Consider the following 21,025-nt stretch of genomic DNA (forward strand, 5'->3'; position numbering starts at 1 on the left):
ACGCGGGGGGGTAGATCTGGAGGGGGGGGGGGGGGGGGGGGGGTGCGGTGACGGCAGGTCTGCCACACAGGGAGCATGCTGGTTGAGACTGGGGCAAGGAGGCGTAGAGCCCCACCCCAAGCCAGTATGGTGCCCGGGATGAGGGGAAAACGGTGTGAAGGGCACAGCATGCATCTTCTCGGCACCAAACCACGCACAGTAAAGAGGTGGGGGCCCTTGAAGTCCACGCCGCCCAGGACGAGGGCTGCGCTCACGTGACCCTGGTACCTGCAGCGCGTCGCGCGGGGGGCCCGGGTCGGACGTGAGCATCCCCAGGGCTCACCGAGATGGCATTCGACAGTCCCCACCGACACGCAATTCGAATGTCGCAGCCCTCCGGGTACCAACAAGCAGCAATGAATCGGCATTTTGGTCTCCAAGGCCGAGGACCCCTGTCCCCCCGACCATGCCGCCACACACCTCCCCCCCCCCAACCCCACGCCGTGGCCCACTTGAACAGGTGGCTCTTCAGGAGGGTCAGGGCGGTGACCACACGCGACTCGCGGTTGGTGCCGTACCGGTGCAGCTCCAGCTGCGAGGACACCATGCCCGTCACGTTCTCGGTGTCGGCTGCCGTGCCCGCGCCGCAGCAGTAGATGTTGGGCGCGATGAAGTGGATCTTCTCGCAGTTCTTGTCGGCCACGGTGCTGCCGGATGTGGAACGGGTGTCTGCCCCCAGCACGATGCCGTCCTGTGTGATGGGAGGATGCAGGGATGGCAGCCGGTGAGGATGCACAGGCGTGCCAGGGAGCATAGCCACAGGGTGCCGCACAACCCCCGCACCTTGAAGATGATGCCGGCGATGGTGGTCCCCGTTTTCGTGAAGCCCGGCCCCTGCATGCCGCGCTTCTGCAGCAGCTCATTGCGCTCGACCAGATCGAAGTTGAAGCCCCCAGTGGCGGACGCCATGGCTCTTCTGGTCGTGTGTTGGGTGCCACCGAGCAAAGCCTGGAGATGCCTCAGACAATTCTTTTCCTAGTGTTCGTCTCGGGTGCCGAGACTCGGATCCAGAGGAGCAGGAGCCTGTCAAGACACGAAGTAGAAGGTCCTCTGCGGCACGATCAGTCCAAGGAGCTCCGCACAGTGAGACCGTCGCAGCGCCGCGCTGTATGCACTGGTGATCAGTCTTTTGGATCGCCTGGATGGCCACAGGGGCAATTCGCGCTCAGAGAACAGGCACAGGATGTGATCACATCGTCGCGGACTGGGAAGCATCTTCCCGCCACGAAGCTCGAGTGCGCGAGCCAGATCACCTGCTTATGAGCACCAGCCTGGCTATTCACCGTTCGAGCTGGTCGTAGATCGCGGTACATAACATTGTTCCACGCACAGAGGAGAAGAGGACACGATGAACGACATCATCGATGTGGATCCCACGCTCCCTGTCGTCAAAAATGTCTTGCTCATGGATAATGAGGGCAAGCGCATTGCCGTGAACTATTATTCATCAGAGTGGTGAGTAAAAGGGGGAGACGCAGGGGAGTGCTGCACAGCCATCGTCGCACCAGGCCTGTTCCGAGGTACTAGCTTCGGTTGCACAACGTCCGTGCCTCGCAGGGCCACTGTCCAGCAACAAGCTGCCTATGAGAAATCTCTCTTTGCCAAGACATCCCGCACAAATGCTCGAGGAGAAGGTGCGCTGTGGTGCTGATCTGCCCTGTTGAGGACATTTTGTTGGGGCTTACCGGCTGGCAGAGGGTTTGCTGAAAGTACTCCCTCCGACCCCCCCCCTGCAGCCGAGATCATCACCTTTGACAACGTGGTGGTCGTGTACAAGTTTGTGGGCGACCTCATGTTCTTCGTCACCGGCAGCGTGGATGAGAATGAGATCATCCTGCACAATGTGCTGACTGGATTTGTTGAGGCCATTGTGCTCCTGCTCAGGTATGAGTGCAGAGCGGTGATCAGATGACCCTGGTCGCTCAGCAGTTGCACGTAGTATTCGCATCCTCAGCCATCATCAACCCTGCCTGCTCCGCCAGGAATGCCGTGGAGAAGAAGACGGTCCTTGAGAACCTGGACCTCATCCTCCTCGCCATGGATGAAATCGTCGAGGGGGGGTGAGCGACCTTGCCGATGATTTGGTGCAACGAGTGGCATCCTTATTGAGAATAGGGCCGTGTATTGGTTTTGGTTCTGTTGCTGCTTGAGCAGTGCCTGACTGGGCCTCGGGGAACGCGAGGGCCAGCGCTCCTGGCAGGCCAACTGGTGTGCGTCTTCATGACCTCAGCTGGTGACCTTGCGCACCATGATCCTGCACATTTTGCGCTCACCAGGCCCCCTCCACATCCATAGATTGATCCTGGAGACAGACGGCAGCACGATTGCGAGTCGAGTGGCCATGCGGACCGTGGACGATGGCAGCCCCCTTGCCGTCGACAACGCTCTCAATGTAGGGTACAGGGCAGGTGTTTGGAGTTGGATTCAGAGGGACCCTCAGTTGTAGAGCGCGCGTGGGAAGAAGTGGGGACGATGTCGTGTAGTAGGGTGACTGCGCTGCTTTGGTGATGGCCACTCACGTATGCACCGACGATGGGCTCTATGACACCAACCTGCCACGTTTCAATCCCATCCAGTGCATGCCGGCACTCGATACTTTCCATTCCTGCGTAGACATGCAAGGGTTGTTGGAATATCCCTTCCCAGCCCATACCCGTCAAATCCCACTCATCCCACCGCCCATGTTCCCTGCAGAACCCCAATATCCAGACACTGTCTCAAGCCTTTGGGTCCGTTCGGGACCAACTGACACGTTCCCTTCTTCGATGAGGGTTGACACACATGCTCTGTGCTGTAGCCCCGGGATCGGCGGGGCCCCGCACGACATCGCAGTCATGCGGCCTGCATCCGCGCACCCTGTCCCCTGGCCGCCAGATCTCAAGCCGCACCCAGAAGCCTGCACGCCCCCTCCCTGCTCTGCCTCCTCTCGCTGCTCATCAATCTCACGACAAACCTTGTGGCACACTGTCGCCTACGCTGGGGGTCTGAGGAAACGAGGGGGGAGAGCGGGACCGCCCAGGGGACCATGCGAGGGATCACGGCGCGGGGATGCGGGGACGGGTTGGAAAGGGGGGCGCTGGCGCAGGTGCCCCGGCGCCCGGTGCCGTCTCGGCGTGGGCGGGCCTGCGTCAGCGCCCCGTACAGATCTTGGCCGGCCCTGCCGGGGCTCAGGGCCGGGTGGGCGGCTGCGCCTGCGCCAGCCCCTTCTGGCTCAGCCGGTCGTTCCAGTGGAAGCAGCGCTCGATGCTGCCAAACCAGTCGGTGGTCTGGTCGGCGTGGTTGATGGTGGGCACCGGGTTGGGACTCATGCACACCCGCAGCGAGTCGCCGGGGGCCAGCTCCGTCCCGCGCTTGCCGTCAAAGGACACCTGCGCCGCGCAGCGCGCGTCGGGGCTCACCCGCAGGCGCAGCACCGCGTAGTCTGGCAGGATCACGGGCCTGCATGCGGGAGGGCGGGCGGGGGTGTCACCTGGGAAATGCAGACGTCGGCGGCCTGTTGTTGGCGCGGAACAGAGCAGCACCCAAGGCCTGGGTGAGGGGCGACCAGATCCAACACCGCATGGAGCAGAGCAGGGGGTGCCTGGCGATGACACTCACCGGCGCCCCGCAAACCCCAGGCCCGCCCACCGCACAGCCGGCATGCCAGGCACTGCGTCTGTCAAACCCCCCTTTCCCGCACACACACGCACCTGAAACTGAGCGAGTGGGGGCAGATGGGGGTGAAGAGGATGGCGGGCGTGTTGGGGTGGACCATGGATCCGCCGGCGGCCACAGAGTAGGCGGTGGAGCCCGTGGGCGTGGCCACCAGGATCCCATCCGCCTGGACCTGATTGGGGTAGGGGGTGGGGGGTGGCATGGGCTGGGGCGCCGGTGAATCAGACGAGGGTGCCAGCGCTCGGCAAGACCCAGCGTCGGCATGCCGGGAAGGGGCGCCTGCCATGCTCATTGGTATGGCCGGGGGACGTGCCGGCCTGCATCAGGCCAACACCTCCATGGCAGCAGGCTCCCCCTCCCCTCCCCTCCGCCACACCCCTCTGCACACCTGGGTGATGTAGTTGTCGCGCTCATACACCTCGATGTTGCACAGGTAGGGGTTGGCGCCCCGACTCAGCACCACCTCGTTCAGCACCTCCACGCAGTCTTCGCTGGGGGGCGGCCCCTCGCCGACATCCGCGCGGTCCACGCTGCAGGTCAGGCGCATGCGCAGGGTGATGGGGATGCCCTGCAGCGCCACGCCCGACGAGTTCTTGATGGGGCCGCACTCGGTGAGCTCCTGGGAGGTGAAGGGGTGGGGGCAATGTACCGCCAGAAAAGTGTGGGCGCTGCTGCAAACCCACCTCCTTTCACGGAACAGATACCAGAGTCCACTCCCGAGCAGCTCTTGCTTCTCACCCACAGCCCAATAGCAGGGCCCCCTGCTCTGGCCCCACCCCTGCAACCCACTGTGCAGCCATGGATGACGTCGTGCAAGTGTCGGCGATAGTCGCGGTGGTCGTGGCAGGTGAGGAACCCCAGGGAGCCCAGCTTGAAGGAGATGATAGGCGGGATGGTGGTGCCAAACAGATGCGCAGCGTGCAGAATCAGGCCATCGCCCCCCAGGCTGACGATGAAGTCCACCGCCCGGTGCAGGCCAAAGGCCTCGCTGGGGTGGAAGGGCAGGATCCACTTGCCCAGGCCCTGGCGCACCTGGAAGTTGGATGGGGGATGGAGGGTGGGGAGGCAGTCACAGCGACTGCCCAGCACTTGGAAGCAACCCCAGAGGTGGCAACCCTGCTGTTTTCAAGATGTGAAGGCAGCAAGGTCCAAGACAGGCAAAACCCTGGGCAAGGTCTGCCCGCCATGCCATTGAACCTCCACCCTCCTCCCAGAATCAAAGGCAGATGCATGGTGTGCATCTGCAGTGAGAATGTGCCACCAACAGCAGCACATCACAGCTGTGTGAACAGACACACGCATGACGTACAGCGCCAACCATTCGCTCACCAGGCACTCATGGCAGGAATCTTCCACGACGACAAGCAAGCCCTGCTCCCGCCCGAGGAAGTCCACCACCGCAGCAAACTCCTCCTCCAGCTCCTCCCCGATCTTCTTGAGGACCATGACACTGCGACCAGGACAATGTCAAGCTGATAAGGCTGGGATCGATATCCGCACTCATGGAGCCGCTGCCAAGCACACTAAGGCAGAGTCTGGGCTGCCTGCCCTACACCATCATGAGTGAGCAATACCATTTGGGGCGCTGCTTCCAGACTAAGAGGTGCTGCTGAGAGCTAGTGCAGGCGAAGCTCAGGCTTCCGTTTGCTGTGCAGGAGGGGTTAGAGCAGTGAATGAATGGGGGAGAGGGCCGGGAGCAGAGCACCCATGCCCCAGTGTGAGACAGAGGATAGCCATGTCGGAGCAAGAGACTGTGTCGCTCGTCGCGGCCAATGCCTCCCTGTCGTCGCACCTTCCACGATCTCACGGGAACAAGAGAGTCCATCTGAGCGCAACAGATACACATCGCTCTTGGGAGCGAGGTGGGCATGGGGCTTGACAGGCTGCTGCACGTCGTTGAGCGTTCTGGCGGACACACACGCATTGCAGCCCCTCTTTGGCCTCCTGGAGGTGAAGCATCCCGTCCAATGTGGCCCATGACGGGTGTGCCGGGGGGAGGCACGCCCCAGCAGGGTCGTCTCGGAGTAGAGAAGCTCCCCAGTCATGAGGTCATTCCGCTTTCCATGTCGGCATGGAGCGGAAGACTATCGAGCAGCTTGCGGCTCTCAGAAACAATAAATGCTGCACTCTGTACTGTCTGCAACGAGAGGGGGGGATTCCCTGCTCCGAAGTAAAGCTCACACTGGGGATATGGACCTTGGGATGGATCCATTCGCCCAGCATGCACTCCGCAGAGTTCCGACCACGTGGATCAGCAGGGTTTCCGAATCTTTTCTTCGGGGTATATGCGCTTCCAACTCGGCCTCGGGCCCAATAAGATGCCGGCAGGTCACCAAGGCAGCATTGTTTGCCCTCGCTGTCCCGTTCGCCATGGCGATTGGGCTTCGCGGACGACTGAGCCGGGATGGGCTTGCTGCCCTAGGTTCTTTTGAAAACGTCTTTGACCTCGACACCCTCCAAAAGTCCTGCGCAGCGCTCAAAGCTGGGCTGCGCAAGCATGTATCCAACGCAAAGTACGCAGGCAGCTGTGGAGAGGAGGGTCAGGCGCCCAAAGCCCGCCGAAGACCCCCACCAGTCCGGAACCCCTCTGCGCAACAGACAGCGGTTGGGCTGGCCGCTTTCGCCCACATAATTTTCGTGACGGGTGGGTGGGGAGCGCGGTATTTGGGCGACAATCAGTATTCCTATCTGGGTTGACCTCGTTTATGAAATCCGTGTTGCTGGGCAAAGTCTGGCCAGGGGAGAAATAGGTTTCCAGTGGTACTTGAACAGGCAGAGCACAGTGGCTGACTCCCACCCCAGCATCGATCGCTCAAGGCCACGCCCTGCTGCAATCCCCGGCTCAGAGGACCATGACCCCCCCCCCTTCCTCCCTGCTGCATCCGTGCAGGGGCCGCGCCCTGGGCCCTGCCCCGCGTTTTCTTCGCCTTCCTCACCGTGGCCATGCCCTGGCGCTTCTACGACTTTGTCTTCAGACACCGCGGCTACAACCTCTTCTACCTCTTCGACTTCTGCTACTGGGTCAACGCCGCGGTGGCCTGGTACCTGGCGGGCGGCGCGGCGGGCTGGGACCTGCCCCACCTTTCCGCAGCCCTCTACTCGCTGGCAGATGGCCCGGTGGCCTGCGCCCTGGCGGCCTGGCGCTGCCGCTGGACCTTTGGCTCGGCAGACCACACGACCAGGTATGTGTTTTGTGTGTGTGCTTCCAATGGGGTCCCCAGCGGATGGGTGGGATCTGCTGCTCATGTGCACACCAGCGTGCAGCCTGCCTGGCCTCGTCTTGGAAGGGGGAGGAGTTACCTGGTCACAGTGTCCACATGTGGAGAGAGTTGACATGACAGGCCCAATCTTCATACAGCCAGCCCTCGTCTCTGTGCTGCACCCCTCAGCTCCCCTGGCCCGCTCCCATGATCTTCGCAGCACTCTCATGCACCTGCTGCCCGGCCTGGCCATGTTTGCCCACCAGCATTTCGGCCCCGGCACCGAAACGTGGGCGGCACGCCTGCAGCGGCCCGCGCCGGCCCCCGCCCTCTCCTGGCTGAAGAGGTCTGACCTGCCTGCGCTGCTGGGCTGGCGCGTCGCCGCCCCGCTCCTCTTCTACGCCGCCTGGCAGCTGCACTACTGGCTGGTAGTCCAGGTCGGCTTCGCGCGGCGCATCCAGGCGCGCGGTCACGACACCAGCTTCCGGTGCCTGTCGCGCCGTGCTAAGCGGGCGGGCAACCTCCTGGCGGCCGTGGTGCTGCACGGCTCGGTCGCGCGACGCGTGGTTGTCTACGGTGCGCGCGCCGGCGGCCGGGGGTGGTGCGGGGTTGGGGAGGACGGGACGCCCGACCGCCCGCCCGCCAGACTCCTGCACCGTTCCTCCCGCCGACCTGCAGGGCTTGCCCTCTGCTCTTTCATGCATAGCTGGGACGGATGTTATTGTTCCCCCCCCGCAGAGCCCTCCCCTCCTCCCTCCAGCCCACCTGCTCCTCCCTCGCACCACTCACGGCCCAACACCACCCACGCGCGCAGGCCTGCTCCAGGCGGTCTTCACGCTGAGCACGCTGGCGCTGGCGCAGCCCTCCCTGACCAGCTTCCCCGTGGCGTGCGTCTGGCAGGTCGCCAAGTTCGCGCTGCCCCTCTGGGCGGCCTGCCAGCACGAGGCGCAGGCGGCCCGCCAGCACGAGGCGCAGGCGGCCCGCCACGCAGCGCCGCCAGCGCAGCACCGGCATGCGGCGCAGCGCAGGGACGGCAGGGGCGTGCCACACCGCCTGGCGGCACCCGCCTCCTGAAAGGAACCCGGTGACAACGAATCCCCCTTCCTCCCCGCTACCTGAGCGCCGTACAATTTTGGTGATGCCTCCTGGGGTGCTGCACAGCTGAGCCCGAAGGCACAGGCATCTTCGGCCCCCAGGGTGCTCTGTACGACTAATTTGGCCATGTACTCTCTGTCCTCATGGGATGGTTCCCCATGAATGTTTTTTTCTCGGAACCCCCAGCACTTTTGACTGTCAAGCTGATTGCGAGCGGTCCATGCTGCACACCCTGGTCTCAGAGCCTTTTGTAACAATGCTGCAGCTTGCATGACTCGTTGGTGATGCGAGGTGGACATGAAGCTGGTAAACTTGCCGCTGAGTGGACTAAGTCTCACCGAGTGACCTTTCTCGAGTGGATGTACCCCTGTGGCTCGGACACTGCACGCTCAGGCCCAGGTCCATCCACGCAGGACGCCCTCCAGGGGCCCGGGGTCGAATGCAGTGATGAGCACGCCGGCCAGCAGCAGGGCCAGGGCCAGCTTCCGGGCCAGGACCTTTGCCACTCCCTGCCCTAAAGGGTCTGTTGCCGGGCTGCCCGCTGCATCGTCCCTATGAGGAGATGCGGAAGGGGTCAACAGGTGTCAGGAGTGTCTTAGCGACGAGACCTCTCGGACACACTGTTTGCAGTGGATGGAGATGTGCGCATGCCCGCCGTGCAGCCACGGAGTACCTCAGATGCCACCACGGGGATTAATTTGCCCCTGTCACCACCCCCCACTCCTGTGCTCAGCACCCACCGGAGGAGCACAGACAGGACGGAAGCGAAGATGAGGGAGAGGGCGAGGGCGGTGAAGCTCGCAACGTTGAAGGGCATGCTGAAGTCCGGGATGGGCAGGGCGACCAGCGCGTGGCCGGCGCTGACCTGGTGGGCCGCAGCGGTGCAGATGCTGTCGGCGCACGGAGCGCCGTCCACATGGGGCGTCCACGTGACGATGGCCCCAGGCAGGGCGATGCCACGCGAGGCGTCGGCAGGGTAGTCCCCCACGGGCAGAATGAAGCGGTCGAACCAGCAGTCAAGGCGGAGGAGGGGTGTGGCGGTGCCGTGGGTTGAAGCCGCCATCCCCGCCGGCACCTCCACCTCCAACTCCAACAATGCGTCGCCTGATACCTCGTCTGTCTCGTGTCGCTCCCACAGCGTATGCAAGCCCGGGCGCGGGTCCAGCAGGGTCGTCTGTGCATCAACCACACGCAGGGCGCGCGGCACGAGCTGCACGACGTGCAGGCGCCCCGGCCCCAGCGCCCCTTCGACGGCGCGCACCGTCGCCGCCAGCCGCCCCGAGGTGGGTGAGGGGTGGGTGACGAAGCTCCAGGCCTCGACGCGTGCAGCTGTGGTCACAAAATTTGGAGCGAGCAGAGGAGGCCCCCGCACCCCAGGCCCCAGTGCAGGAGAGCTCGTCGCCGCCGGGCAGGCCCGCGTCCCAGTTTCCGCCAGCGCCTGGAGCCCCGCCTTCGGCCCGACCAGGTGCAGCACCAGGTCCATGACTGCGCCGCCGGCGCCGTCACTCTGCAAAGCGAGTACGTATGAGCGCCAGGTGGCCGCCCCAGTAACGCGGGCGACGGGGGCCAGGGCGGCCGCGAGCCCGGCGCGCACGCCGCAGGGCAGCAGCGCCTGCCACCGCGCCAGGTTCTCGCCGCACGCGGCCTCCAGCGGCGCCATCAGCAGCGTCTGCTGGCTGGGGGACGGCATGGGGAACATAGGGGTTGGGTCTACGCCTGTTCATTTCTACAAAGCCAGGAGATTTACAGATCCTCAAGCATCCACTGCAACCCCTCCCACCTGCCGTTTGCGGCTTGCACGGTAGGCATGCCAGGCACGCTCCACCACCCCAGGCGTGGATGAGCAGAGGCGACCTGGCCGTGCAGCGTGCCCGCACAGAGGATGGCGCCCAGGCCGCGCCGCAGCGCATCATCCCCGGCGGAGTGGCGGTAACTCTTGACCGCTCTTTCCTCCCTGTCCACGAGGCCACCATCACCTCGTGCCCACTTGACCACAAGACCATGGGGCGACATGGGCATGTCCTCTGCAGCCGTTTCAAGCCGCCGGCCCTGCGTGAGGCTCACCTCCAGCCGCCGAAGGTTGTGGGTTCGGACCAGGGTCACGAGGGCGGCAGGCAGGTCGCCAAGGACGGGGCTGCTGACGTTGCCCGTCACGGTAAAGTGAGCTTGGAGCTGGGGTTGGGGTTGGGGTTTGGGGGGCCAATACAGGGATGAGCAGGCTCAAAGTGGCAGGTTACAAAACGCAAGGAATAGTCCGCAACGTGCATGTCCGGCCTTGCCACCTCCTGGGTCTGCACCCATGCACCCACCAGGCTGGTTCCATGTGGTGTGTTGCTAATTCTCATGCGCTCATGGTACTCAGCCTGTTGCAGTATGATCAGGGTTTGTAAGTAAAACAGGGCCTGCAGTGCGGTGCTGTGCGTCCAATGCGCTGTACAGCCCAGATGATGAAGACGAGCTGACCTTCACGTGCTGAGCTCCAAAGCATACAAGAATGGTCCAGGCCAGGGCGCGTGCAGCGGGCACGGGTCGCGGCATGGTCGTAGATGCCGGGGTTGCTCACTGGCTGGGAGCAGCACCCCGCCGATGGCTACATCCTCTAAGATCAGGGTTCCAAGTGTTTTGGCGAGATGCACATTTTATGATGTACTTTATCCAAAGTTACAAAACTGTAGAAATCAATGCGACGCGAATACGACTGAGAAGACCTTGACTAGGGATGCGGGGTTTGTCGTGACTGGGGACTTGGATCACAAAACGCCGGCAGTGACACGATGGCGCACTAGGAGCATCCAGAATTTACGGTACGAGTGCATGCGAGCGTCGTGGAGGAGATTCCTATGCACCTGCGTTCCGCGAAGTGGGCATGCTCGCCAAAATCGCAGCGCGCAGGATCCACAAATTTGAAGTGGGGCATCGCATCGACGAAAATGCCCGGCCAGAATCAGCATTCAAACATTCATTACAGACAGCATGATGGGCCATCGTATCCAGGACTAGGCCCCAGCACACTAATTTGGCAGGAAAATGGGATCGATCTCCCACACGATGCGTCTCGTTGGCCCTGCCGGGACACGCCCCTGCTGGGGCGGTCGGGGCTCCGCCCTGTACCCTCATGGAGCCCGCCCGGAACCAGTGCGGGAGGTTCAATGCCTCGTGAGATCCAAGGACACCTTAATGAAGGAAGGCTCGAGGATTCCAGGCCGGCATGGTGGCCTGCCGACCTCCATGACATCTCTGTCATGGACCTCTGGTCGGCAGGGGTCCGTGGCATGTAGGAGCCTGCCGAAGGATGAGGCGTGGTACGAGCCCGTCGAGGAAGGTGAGGACCTGTGCAGGAGTTCCAGGGTGTGTTTCTGCGGGTTTGTGATTCCTGAGGGTGTGCTGGAGTGGTTCAGCTAACAACAGCGGCGTCATGCTCATGGGCTTGGGGCCTAGATACCTGTGATGGAGTTAACTCGAGCGATGGTCGACCATACCCCTCTGATGACTGCAGAGAGCCTGGTGGACGAGGATGGATCGGTGATCGTGCGTGATGACCTGGAGGAGCTGCTCAAGGTGACCTTGGGTTGGTATGACTTGACGGAGAGTGGATCATGGGGTGCGGTTGTCGGGCTGCACCTGTGCCCTTGCGTCTCCCTTCTATCCGCCTGCCTGATTGCCATTCCTAGATCGATTCACCCCCTTCAAACATAACGAATCCCTCTCGCAGGTGCTCCCCCCCGACCTCCGGGGCGGGCTGTGCCAGCACCCCCACCGCGCCTCCCTGCTGGAGGTGGTGCTGGACCTGGGCCGCCGCCCCGAGGCACGCTTTCTCAACCAGGCGGGCGGCGAGGTGTTACGCGAGCGCCCGGTGGACCGCGCCGACCTGGACCGCGCCATGGCGGCGGTGGGCGAGTTCGGGGGCGACAACCGCGCGGGCATCACCGGCACGCTGCACCGCATCAGCGCCATCCGCAATCGCAAGGGCAGCGTGGTGGGGCTGACCTGCCGCGTCGGGCGTGCGGTGACCGGGCACATGGACATGCTGGCCGACATCCTGCAGGGTGTGTGTGGCTTTCTTTTGAAGAGGGGGGGGGAAGGGTGAGAGAGGGAATGGAATGTGTCGATGAGAGGACACATGGAGTGGTGGTGGTGGTGGTGACTGCGTGTCGTGTTTGTTGGGCTTGCATTTGCCGGCAGGCAGTGTTGCTGAGGAATTGGATGATGAAGCAACGGGGCCTGGAGATGAAGGCTGGCGGCATGCATCAACCACACCATCAAGTCAGCACAGGCTCTGCCCCAACCACATGATTCCCCCTCCCAAACTGACCCCCCCCCCCCCACTCTCATCTGTATTCACCTAAATTTACCCCCACCCCTACCCTACAGCCGACCCCACCTCCCTCCTGTTCCTGGGTCGCCCCGGCGTGGGCAAGACCACCGTCATCCGTGAGCTGGCGCGGTCGCTGGCGGACGATCACGCACGCCGCGTCATCATCATCGACACCAGCAACGAGATCGGCGGCGATGGGGATGTGCCCCACCCGGGCATCGGCGGCGCGCGGCGCATGCAGGTAGGGTGGGTGGCGTGGAAAGGGGGAATGGGGGGTCTGGGCAGTTGTCCGCCTCTCTTGGTGCGGAGCAGCATGTGCTGACTCGATACGACCAGTGCCTCTCGTAGACACCCCACCACCAAGCCCCTCACCCTCCTCACACACAGGTGCCGGACCCCAGCGCGCAGCACGCGGTGATGATTGAGGCGGTGGAGAACCACATGCCCCAGGTGGTGATCGTGGACGAGATCGGGACGGCGGCGGAGGCGCTGGCCTGCCGCACCATCGCGGAGCGGGGGGTCATGCTGGTGGCCACCGCGCACGGGCAGACGCTGGGCAACCTGATCAAGAATCCGACGCTGAGCGACTTGGTGGGGGGCGTGACCAGCGTGACACTGGGCGACGACGAGGCGCGGGCGCGGGGGAGCCAGAAGTCGGTGCTGGAGCGCTGCGCGCCCGCTACCTTCCCCGTGGTGATCGAGATGCGCGAGCGCGCGCGCTGGGTCACGCACTGGGTGGAGGAGAGCGTGGACTGCCTGCTGGCGGGGCGCACGCCCATGGTGCAGCTGCGCACGCGCGACGCGCAGGCGGGCGGCGTCGTGGTCGAGCGCGCACGCTACGACGCAGGGGGTGAGGAGAGGGGTTGGAAGGAAGGGGGTGGGTAGTGGGAGAAACCCGCGTTTGATCAGGAGCTCGGAGGGCAAGGTCAGGATTCATGATCCACTAGCAGTTGCCCTTCCACCCCAGGGCTGTTTGATTGCCCCCCCCCCCCGCGCGTGCCGGCCTGGGTGCAATGCCATTTCTGCTCGCCCTCGATCCATAACCCCTTCCCCGCCACAGATGGTCTGACGGGGGATTCCGGGCCGAACCCGCTGGCGCAGGGGGGCCCGGCCTCCCTGCGTCCCGGCGCGGGCGCCGGCGGGGCCTTTGACGCCATGTTTGGGGCGGGCGTCGCCCGGAACGGGCTGCCTCGTACGGCGGGCGCCGGGGCGGTGGAGGAGAGCAGGGCGCCAGACCCCTTTGCGTGGGCCACGCGCCTGCGGGAGGTGCCCGACGAGGTGAGCAGGGGCTGTGGGAGGGAAAGGTATGGGTCGTGAACCCAGAGCCGAGATGCTAGACTTACACCGGGATCTGGGTGCCATGAGACTGTACTGTGGCAGTGCAGCTCGCCATGTGCTCCCCCGGTCTGTAGCATGTTCATAATGCTAAATCTTGAGGCAGGCAGAGCAGCAGCAGTGCTCTGCTACCCTGTATGAATCATGCCGCTGGTTGTGTCCTTGTACGATCAAGGCCGCCCCCGCAGCACTGTTCCAAGCACCCTCCTTGTGCAGGATGCGCTAACGGAACTGTCTGCTCTGGGCCTCACTGGCAGTGCGGGGTCGGGCGGGGCCGGGTGGCAGGACGACTTCTCCTCCTTCAGCACCAGTGAGCTGGGGCGGGGTTTGGTTGAATGGTGTTGGTAAATGTGTGTTGTATCTGGTGCTGGAGTGCATGAACAGTAGGCATCATTACTCAGGACCATCTTTCAGTGCCCCTTCCTCACCTGCTCACATCTCCTCGCAGGCTTCAACAAGAAGAAGAAGCGCAGCAACCCGTTCAAGAGATCATGAGCGGGTTCGCTGGCAGGCTCATGGCAGAGTAAAACTTGCCTTGATCTTGGACATAGGCCTCAGGACACATCACAGGGTGGGGGATTGACTTCACTCTCCTCCTCTGTGTGCGCATGTACCATATGTAGGTGTACCTTTTGCACTTGATACCATCTGCAGTTCATGTGCCCAAGACGAGTCGATCCCAGCTTCTGAACTGTTCCCCTTTGGCAGGTATTCCATGAGTTTTTGTATGGATATAGTGCCTCGTCTTGAGATCCAAGCTTCAGCGTCAAGTCCTTGTACTGTTCCCTTTGACGGCTGTTGTACAAGAAATAAACATCATAGTCCTCCCGGGCAGGGTTCATAAAGGTGAGATGGGGAGCGCAAGTTCACAGCTTGAGCACTGGGGCCACCTCCTGGAGGCACCAGGCCCTTTGGCAGTCGGTTTACGGCTGATGCTAACGCCGCCCTTGAGGTAGGATCATGGTACGCTAGGGAAGGTACCTCAGCCTGGCAACCCTGTACATTCTGTGGATTGAAAAGTCGAGGCTTCAGTCAGGTCCTTGATGCTTGTGCTGCATAATGCCTTATATCCGATCCTCTAATTGCCCATAGTAAGCTCAGTACATCCCCTCGAATGTGGCACTGTTGGACGCCTTTTTCATGTGTTCACCATCTTCCCCCTCGAGCTGCAGCCCAGCAATCTTTCGAGCAGAGCTCCAGCTGTGACGATCCATTTGAGTATTGAGACATCTGAGTTAATGGAGCCTCTGGATCATCCTTTCGACATTGATCGCAATACTTCAACTCCCTTGCCATTCTAGTCTCTGCTGAGCTGGGCTTGTGTGGCATTGTGTTGTGGGGCCGGGCTAGACCCCACAACGTGGATCGCTGTATATGACCTAAAGTAGGAATGTTGCAGAACAAGACCCCGAATACGGTGAGGGGCTTGAGTTTCAGGCACTGTGCCAGACGTCGTAGACACGTCGCAGGGCACGGATGCAGGTGGAAAGTGGGGAAAGGGCCTGGTCAAGGGGAACCCTCACAACACATTGAGCCTGATCTGTCGGCATTGATGTGCACCGACCAATCATGTCCTCGCTTGAGGCGTAGCTAGGGGTGCTCAAATGTCCTTTACTTCATGATCGCTTGAGGATCGCCAAACTATGTCATGCAGCTATTGCAACTTCGCATCAGGGGGTGACAGAATGCGCACATACCTCAAGAGTTCAGCAACAATCTCAAGTCCATACATGGAAGCACACTGAGTACATGGGAAGAGTCATAGAATGCACCGGGTACAGGGTGCCCAGGAACTGAGCAGGGTAGCCGAGCCCCTCTTCTTAATCGAAGGGCGAGTTCTGCCGAGCATCCTCGCAGTCGTCATTCGGGCAGCGCTTCCACTGGAGAGCATTCCCAGCTCTCCACCACCAGAAGCAGTGCGCGTTATCGGCGCAAAAATACCTCCTCTTGGAGAAGACCTCAAAACTCCTGCCTCCGCCGAAGCTCCCGTCGAAGTTCTCGCGAGTATTGCTACCGCCGCTAGATTGGGTACTGAATGGCTTCCCATTGTTATCTTCACTACCTTCTTGGACTTCGTCTTCGTTTTGACCAGTTGAATCCGACAGGAGGCTTCTATCCACCGTACGATCTGCGTATGTCCAATAGTCGGTAAGAAGAAAGGAGAGACATTAACCAGGAACATGACCACAGCATCAGGCTTCTCACACCGGCTTCATCATCCTCATAATGATTCAGCATGATGGTGTACAGTACACTCGACCTCACCCTGTGCCGCAACGATTGCGAGGGTCGCCATGACCAAGGTTAGTAGAAGGAGCCTGCTCGTGTGCTTCATGACGGCCTGAAATCGAGACCCAAGGAATATGATGAGTTGATATCTGGGTGGGTGATGTCTTCCTGTTGGATGCTAGATGATTTCGAGGAATGGAAGGTCCTTGCGCGACTTCTATGCCTTTCAGGGATGAAGCCACCTGAATGTCCGCTGAAGTCGACCGTGACGGGGGATCTGATCACTCACCCCCAGCCCTTACTCTTGACCTTCCTTACTGAACATTTGACCTTATGGTGAGAGCTTACGGAGACTTTTTTGGACCTTACAGCTGATTCGTTACACTGGCGAAGCATAGCAGTAACAATTTCCGTCCTGCTGGTCGGTGGTGTTCGACTTCCATGCCCATGCTGACTGTACCCAGAGGAGTAGAGCGGCTACATGCGACTCGAAGCTCATGCAAGCTTGCAGATATCTCGCAGACTAAGCAACTACTGGTACATCACGTGTTATCGATGCTCGGGGTGGCGAATTCGAGCTTCCAGTCTTTGGGGAAGTTCAGACGGACGTGCGCTTCCTGCTGTACCCTAAGTTTCACAATGACGACTCCTTTACGGGCAGAAGAATGTGTCATTACTGCCTGCTACTCATTACCTCACCCCAGTGTCCAAAACGACCACTCTGATGTCTCCGTCGGCCGGCACCTGCTTGGGCATGGCGTCGACCATCAAACCTCGCCACCTCATTGCAGCTAAACCTCGAGGATCTCTTACGAGGTTTCGAAATCGAGACCGTTCTATGCAAAAGTTCAATAAAATTTTCTCTAAAGACATATTAACATTCTGCGAGCATCCATAATCAAGTCTGATGCATTACAGATAAGGCATAGACACATTACACCATCAGACTGCCATGGTCCGCGGCGTACAGCGAGAGGATGTGCTCACAGACGTAAGATCAAAATAAAAGATCGATGCCATAGATCAACAGTAGGAATTCATGGGTTCCATCAAGGCCTCCAATGGGTGCAAGGTGCTCCAAGGGTGCAGCGGGAGTCGGCTGAGGTCATGCCCCTCATTCAAACGGCGAGTTGTACTCCGCGTCTCCACAGTCCTCCTCGGGGCAGCGCCTTGTCTTGAGGGCGTCATCAGACACCCACCACCAGAAGCAGTGTCCGTCGTCGAGACAAAAGTGCCTCACCCTGGGGAAGATGCCGAGCCTCGCAATCGCGGCAGCAGTTTCGCTGAAGCGGCTGTTTCCACCGATAAAATTAGATGTGCCTCCTTTGGTGCCGGTGGTGGGAGTTGTTGTTGTTTCTTCGACTGTTGTCTTAGGAGATAGTTCTTCCTTTGCAGCAGGCTTATTAACTACGGTTTCAGCAGTGTCGTTGAGTAATAGGCGCCCGAGTCTCCCATCTGCGAAAACTAGACGTGCGACATGGGTCGAGAGTGCACCTTCTACGACATCCAGAAGGGCAACACGAGCCATACTCTATGGCAACCTCGAGCACGAAAAGGAACCCCATACTAAGCACTCACCGCTGCGCTCAGCATTAACGCATGCAAAAGTCGCGAAGTATGAGGCGATAAGCAGAAGGTAAACCATGCGCTGCATGCCAACCGATTGCGGATAGCAGAGGTTTTCTCAGAAAGGGTTGGTTGCTTGCGACTTGACGCTGTCGCTGCAATCAGATGCATCAAAGCGAGCTCGAGGTCTTCATATTTGCGGCTTCTATTCTTCTCGGCAATGAAGCCACATGAATGTCCCACGGATTCCACCTATTTGGTTTCCCGCGAAAGGAGCATGGCCGCCATGCTCTCAATCTCGAGCACTCGAAATTTGGGGGCGCTGAGGTCGGCTTCTCGAGACCAATGTGTCGAGTGGGAAACTAAGCACCAACAACTCGGCATCACCGAGATGAAAAGCACTCATGCGTCAATGATTCGAAAATCCTTGCTTGTCGACAATTCAAAATCCAATGTTCCATCCATGTGCTATCGCGACCATGCGGCGTTCGTTGGCTACAGGCAGCTAGACTGCGGGTGTGCTCGAGTTTATAAGGCATTAACATGCCTCGAAATGGTACATCAGATTTTCTTCCATCTTAGAGTCGAGGGAATGCTGTATAAACGCTTTTGGAGAGGCGCAGAAGAGACAGAGATCTGATATACTAAACCGTCGGACTGTTCGGAGCACGTCTACGACAACTCGGATTCGTGAGATTCCCAATGTTCTCAGGGCAGGTCGCCTCATTCTGTAAGCATTAGGTCATCAAGTCGAACAATTATTAAATTTTACAAGCCCGAGATTGTGACAGATGGCTTGGAATGGTACTTTTCATTGCACAATGGTCTCACCAGACAGATCTGATGTGGCTCATGCACTTGGATGTATCGGAGGGAAGATGGCATGACGGGGTGTAGAAGGGTCAGTCGGCGACTGACCTCCACGGGGGGCATGGAAGATTGGCGGATGGCTGGGCCACATCAGTGATAGGGCTTGAGCTTCTCGCCATGTTCGCATGGGCCCTCGCAATGGTGGTAGTCGTAGTGATTGTGGTGCCACCACCAATAGTAGCAGTGGCTGTGCTTATGGTTGTTCTTCTTGTGCTCATGGCACCACCAGTGGTCCTGCCAGTGGTCGGGGTAGCCTGACTTGTGATTTTTCATGCCCTCCATAGACGTGGTCTCGCCTAACAGTAGGGAGGGGATTTGGAAGGAGGAGACGGGCTTAGGTCGAGGGTAGGGCTGAGATCGACGAGGCTTGAATTAACGCCAATGCACTAGAGCACCATTCTGTCGAGGCCACGGATACTTGCCATTATGCTTGGGGTTTTTGCCGGCCATAGCAATGGCAAGGCTTCCCAGCAGCATGGCTACCAGGAGGAGGGCGCTCGTGCACCTCATGTCGGCTTAAGATCGGTATTCCAGTGTTCTAGTGCGATGTGGATTGGCTTCAAGGTATTGTACAGTAGGTATAGGTTGATTGTGAGCGAGCAGGGGGTCCTTACGCGGCTTTTATGCCTGCCAGTGGCGAAGCCACATGAATGTCCGCTGATGTCGGCCATGACGGGAACATGACCGGCAGTCGCTTGCAGCTGTGAGCTCTGGAGTGACTTTACGCGTTAAATTGACGATGCTGATTGCTGTTGTACCCAAGCTTCGACCTAGAAACCACTGTGATGAACAGCAGGAGCACGCTAATAACATGATTCCGTACCATAGCTATTTTCCGCTCGACATCCGCGGTCGTGATGCCTGTACTCAGAAGTGTGCAAAGCGGCTACACGCGACTCGAAGCTTAAGCAAGCTTTCATTTGCATTTGAAACTGAGTATGCAGAGGTGCGTCACGTTGTAAGGATGCTAAGTGACGCGGACTCGAGCTGCCACTTCTTAAATAAAGTCAGAACATCGGACGTGCTCATGTTGCGGCACCCCTCGCTTCAAAGATGCATCATACCTTTGCGTCAAACGATCGCAGGAACTTTATCCGGCGTCGATTTTTGACCCAAATCACCATAGCTGCTATCAAAACAAGCGGTGTCATCTGGCTACAGGCAGCTAGGTTGCGAGTGCGTTTGTGCTATTTGCTACTCACTTCATTGTCAACGGTACATCAGACATGATCAAATCTCAATCATCAAGGTCGCTGTACAGACGTTTATGGGTTGGTGCTGAGGATATGAAGATGTGGTGTCTGGATCCACCGACCCAAACGACGAGAATGATGATGCCTTCGGAGCGTTGGTCGTATGCTGTTTGAAGATAATGACGCGTTGCCCCCTACTCCTTCAATGTAGTGTCTCAGAGTGACATCTCGGCAATGTGGTAAAGGGCATGCATGGTACTGCAGCGATCTACCACACTGGCACTCGCCTGGATCTCGACAATGGCACCTTCGGCTCTATGCCCAGCTTCCAAAGCCATCCGTGCTGCTCTATGATTGGCTCAGTGCCTCACGCGCATCTAAGTCTTTACGGGTGTGATTGCACGCATGAGGCACTGGTCCGATTCGAGGCTTGGGAAGCTCGAACGTCCAAAGATGCCCTTTTGAATATGGCAAGTCCAAGACACACAGGAGCTGCCCAAACAACCCTCAGACGGTCCTTGTTAAGAATAGCACGATGATATCTGCCAATCAGTATCCCTTCATCACACATAATAAACTCACCCCTATCCTTCTGCGACATGTATACATCTTGAAGAAGTAATCAATCTTACAGAACCAGCATAACAATAGCTGGCCGATAGTGTGTACTCTTCGTTGCAACATAATACATACATCACAGAATAGGTGCGGCTAGGCATTAGGGTGTATCGGAGGGAAGGCGACATTACGGGATGTCGAGGTATCAGCCTGCGACTGTCCTCCAGGGGGGGCATGGGAGATTGGCTGGTGGCCGGGGCACATTAGGTAAAGGGGCGGACCTTCCTCCCTCTGGAGCACCTGCCACCTGGGCAGCGGTAGTAGTAGTACCGCCCTCTGTACCTCCACCAGTAGTAACAGTAGTTCCTGTATCCCCTGTACCTCTCGCACCAGTAGAAGCGCTGCCAGTTGTTGGGGCGCCACCCAGACTGATATTCCCGTCTGCTGCTCTGCAGAGGCGTGCTCGGATCAAAATCTGACGGGAAGGAAGGGGACGGAAGGAGACTAGGGCTGAGGTCGAAGTTATTGCTAAGGTCGAAGTGACGTAAAGGCACAAGAATGCACTAGTGCACCATGCCCTCGAGGTTAATGGTACTTGCCATTATATTTAGGAGCGGCCGTGGCGATGGCAAGGGATGCCAGGATGAGGGTTAGCAGGAGCAGGCCGCTCGTGCGCTTCATGACGACCTAGAATTGCTATCCCGAGATGCTGATGAGGACTTAAATGCACCTGGAATGTATTCCTGTTGGATAATTAGGTATTCGCAAGGAATTCGAGGGCCTTTGCACAGCATTTATGCCTTCCAGCTCTGAAGCCACCTGAATGTCCGCTGAAGTCGGCCATGGCGGATCCATGATCGGCAGTCACTCGCAGCTGTGCGCTCTGGAGTTTCATATTGCGGCATCAAGGCCATGCTGACTGCTTTTTACATAAGCTTCGACATCGCAGCTTCGGTGGTAAGGAAAAGCAG

At 59.6% G+C, this 21,025-nt stretch overlaps 7 protein-coding genes across 7 annotated transcripts in view; 4 read left to right on the top strand and 3 right to left on the bottom strand.

The window, feature by feature from the left end:
- The window catches only part of F751_4166 (Proteasome subunit beta type-7-A), a gene marked incomplete at both ends in the record, with an annotated part of 2,688 nt that extends 1,740 nt beyond the window's left edge, over positions 1–948 (bottom strand). Inside the window, 3 exons of the mRNA XM_011400508.1 lie at positions 198–267; positions 492–730; positions 823–948. Coding sequence (XP_011398810.1) covers positions 198–267; positions 492–730; positions 823–948 — 435 coding nt within the window. The remainder of the gene's footprint in view (positions 1–197; positions 268–491; positions 731–822) is intronic.
- Positions 949–1,387: 439 nt separating this feature from the next.
- Positions 1,388–2,103, top strand: F751_4167 (Coatomer subunit zeta-3; the record flags this gene model as incomplete). The annotated part of the gene is made up of 4 exons (XM_011400509.1): positions 1,388–1,494; positions 1,597–1,673; positions 1,776–1,923; positions 2,022–2,103. The coding sequence occupies 4 exons, from the start codon at positions 1,388–1,390 to the stop codon at positions 2,101–2,103; spliced, it is 414 nt and encodes a 137-aa protein (XP_011398811.1).
- Positions 2,104–3,206: 1,103 nt separating this feature from the next.
- F751_4168 (NAD kinase 2, chloroplastic) lies at positions 3,207–5,139 on the bottom strand (the record flags this gene model as incomplete). The annotated part of the gene is made up of 5 exons (XM_011400510.1): positions 3,207–3,477; positions 3,729–3,865; positions 4,082–4,312; positions 4,483–4,725; positions 5,023–5,139. The coding sequence occupies 5 exons, from the start codon at positions 5,137–5,139 to the stop codon at positions 3,207–3,209; spliced, it is 999 nt and encodes a 332-aa protein (XP_011398812.1).
- On the top strand, positions 4,492–5,169 carry F751_4169 (hypothetical protein; the record flags this gene model as incomplete). Its single annotated transcript, XM_011400511.1, has 1 exon — positions 4,492–5,169. One exon carries the CDS (start codon positions 4,492–4,494, stop codon positions 5,167–5,169), a length of 678 nt encoding a protein of 225 aa, XP_011398813.1.
- An 894-nt stretch (positions 5,170–6,063) lies between these two features.
- F751_4170 (putative membrane protein) lies at positions 6,064–7,967 on the top strand (the record flags this gene model as incomplete). The annotated part of the gene is made up of 4 exons (XM_011400512.1): positions 6,064–6,232; positions 6,584–6,875; positions 7,114–7,469; positions 7,708–7,967. The coding sequence occupies 4 exons, from the start codon at positions 6,064–6,066 to the stop codon at positions 7,965–7,967; spliced, it is 1,077 nt and encodes a 358-aa protein (XP_011398814.1).
- A 410-nt stretch (positions 7,968–8,377) lies between these two features.
- On the bottom strand, positions 8,378–10,001 carry F751_4171 (GPI transamidase component PIG-T-like protein; the record flags this gene model as incomplete). Its single annotated transcript, XM_011400513.1, has 3 exons — positions 8,378–8,540; positions 8,729–9,664; positions 9,769–10,001. The coding sequence occupies 3 exons, from the start codon at positions 9,999–10,001 to the stop codon at positions 8,378–8,380; spliced, it is 1,332 nt and encodes a 443-aa protein (XP_011398815.1).
- A 1,452-nt stretch (positions 10,002–11,453) lies between these two features.
- On the top strand, positions 11,454–13,188 carry F751_4172 (Uncharacterized protein ycf45; the record flags this gene model as incomplete). Its single annotated transcript, XM_011400514.1, has 4 exons — positions 11,454–11,546; positions 11,701–12,034; positions 12,360–12,544; positions 12,691–13,188. The coding sequence occupies 4 exons, from the start codon at positions 11,454–11,456 to the stop codon at positions 13,186–13,188; spliced, it is 1,110 nt and encodes a 369-aa protein (XP_011398816.1).
- Between the last annotated feature and the right edge of the window lie 7,837 nt (positions 13,189–21,025).

This window comes from Auxenochlorella protothecoides, assembly GCF_000733215.1.
Source record: "Auxenochlorella protothecoides strain 0710 unplaced genomic scaffold scaffold49, whole genome shotgun sequence".
NCBI classification, from domain to species: Eukaryota; Viridiplantae; Chlorophyta; class Trebouxiophyceae; order Chlorellales; family Chlorellaceae; genus Auxenochlorella; species Auxenochlorella protothecoides.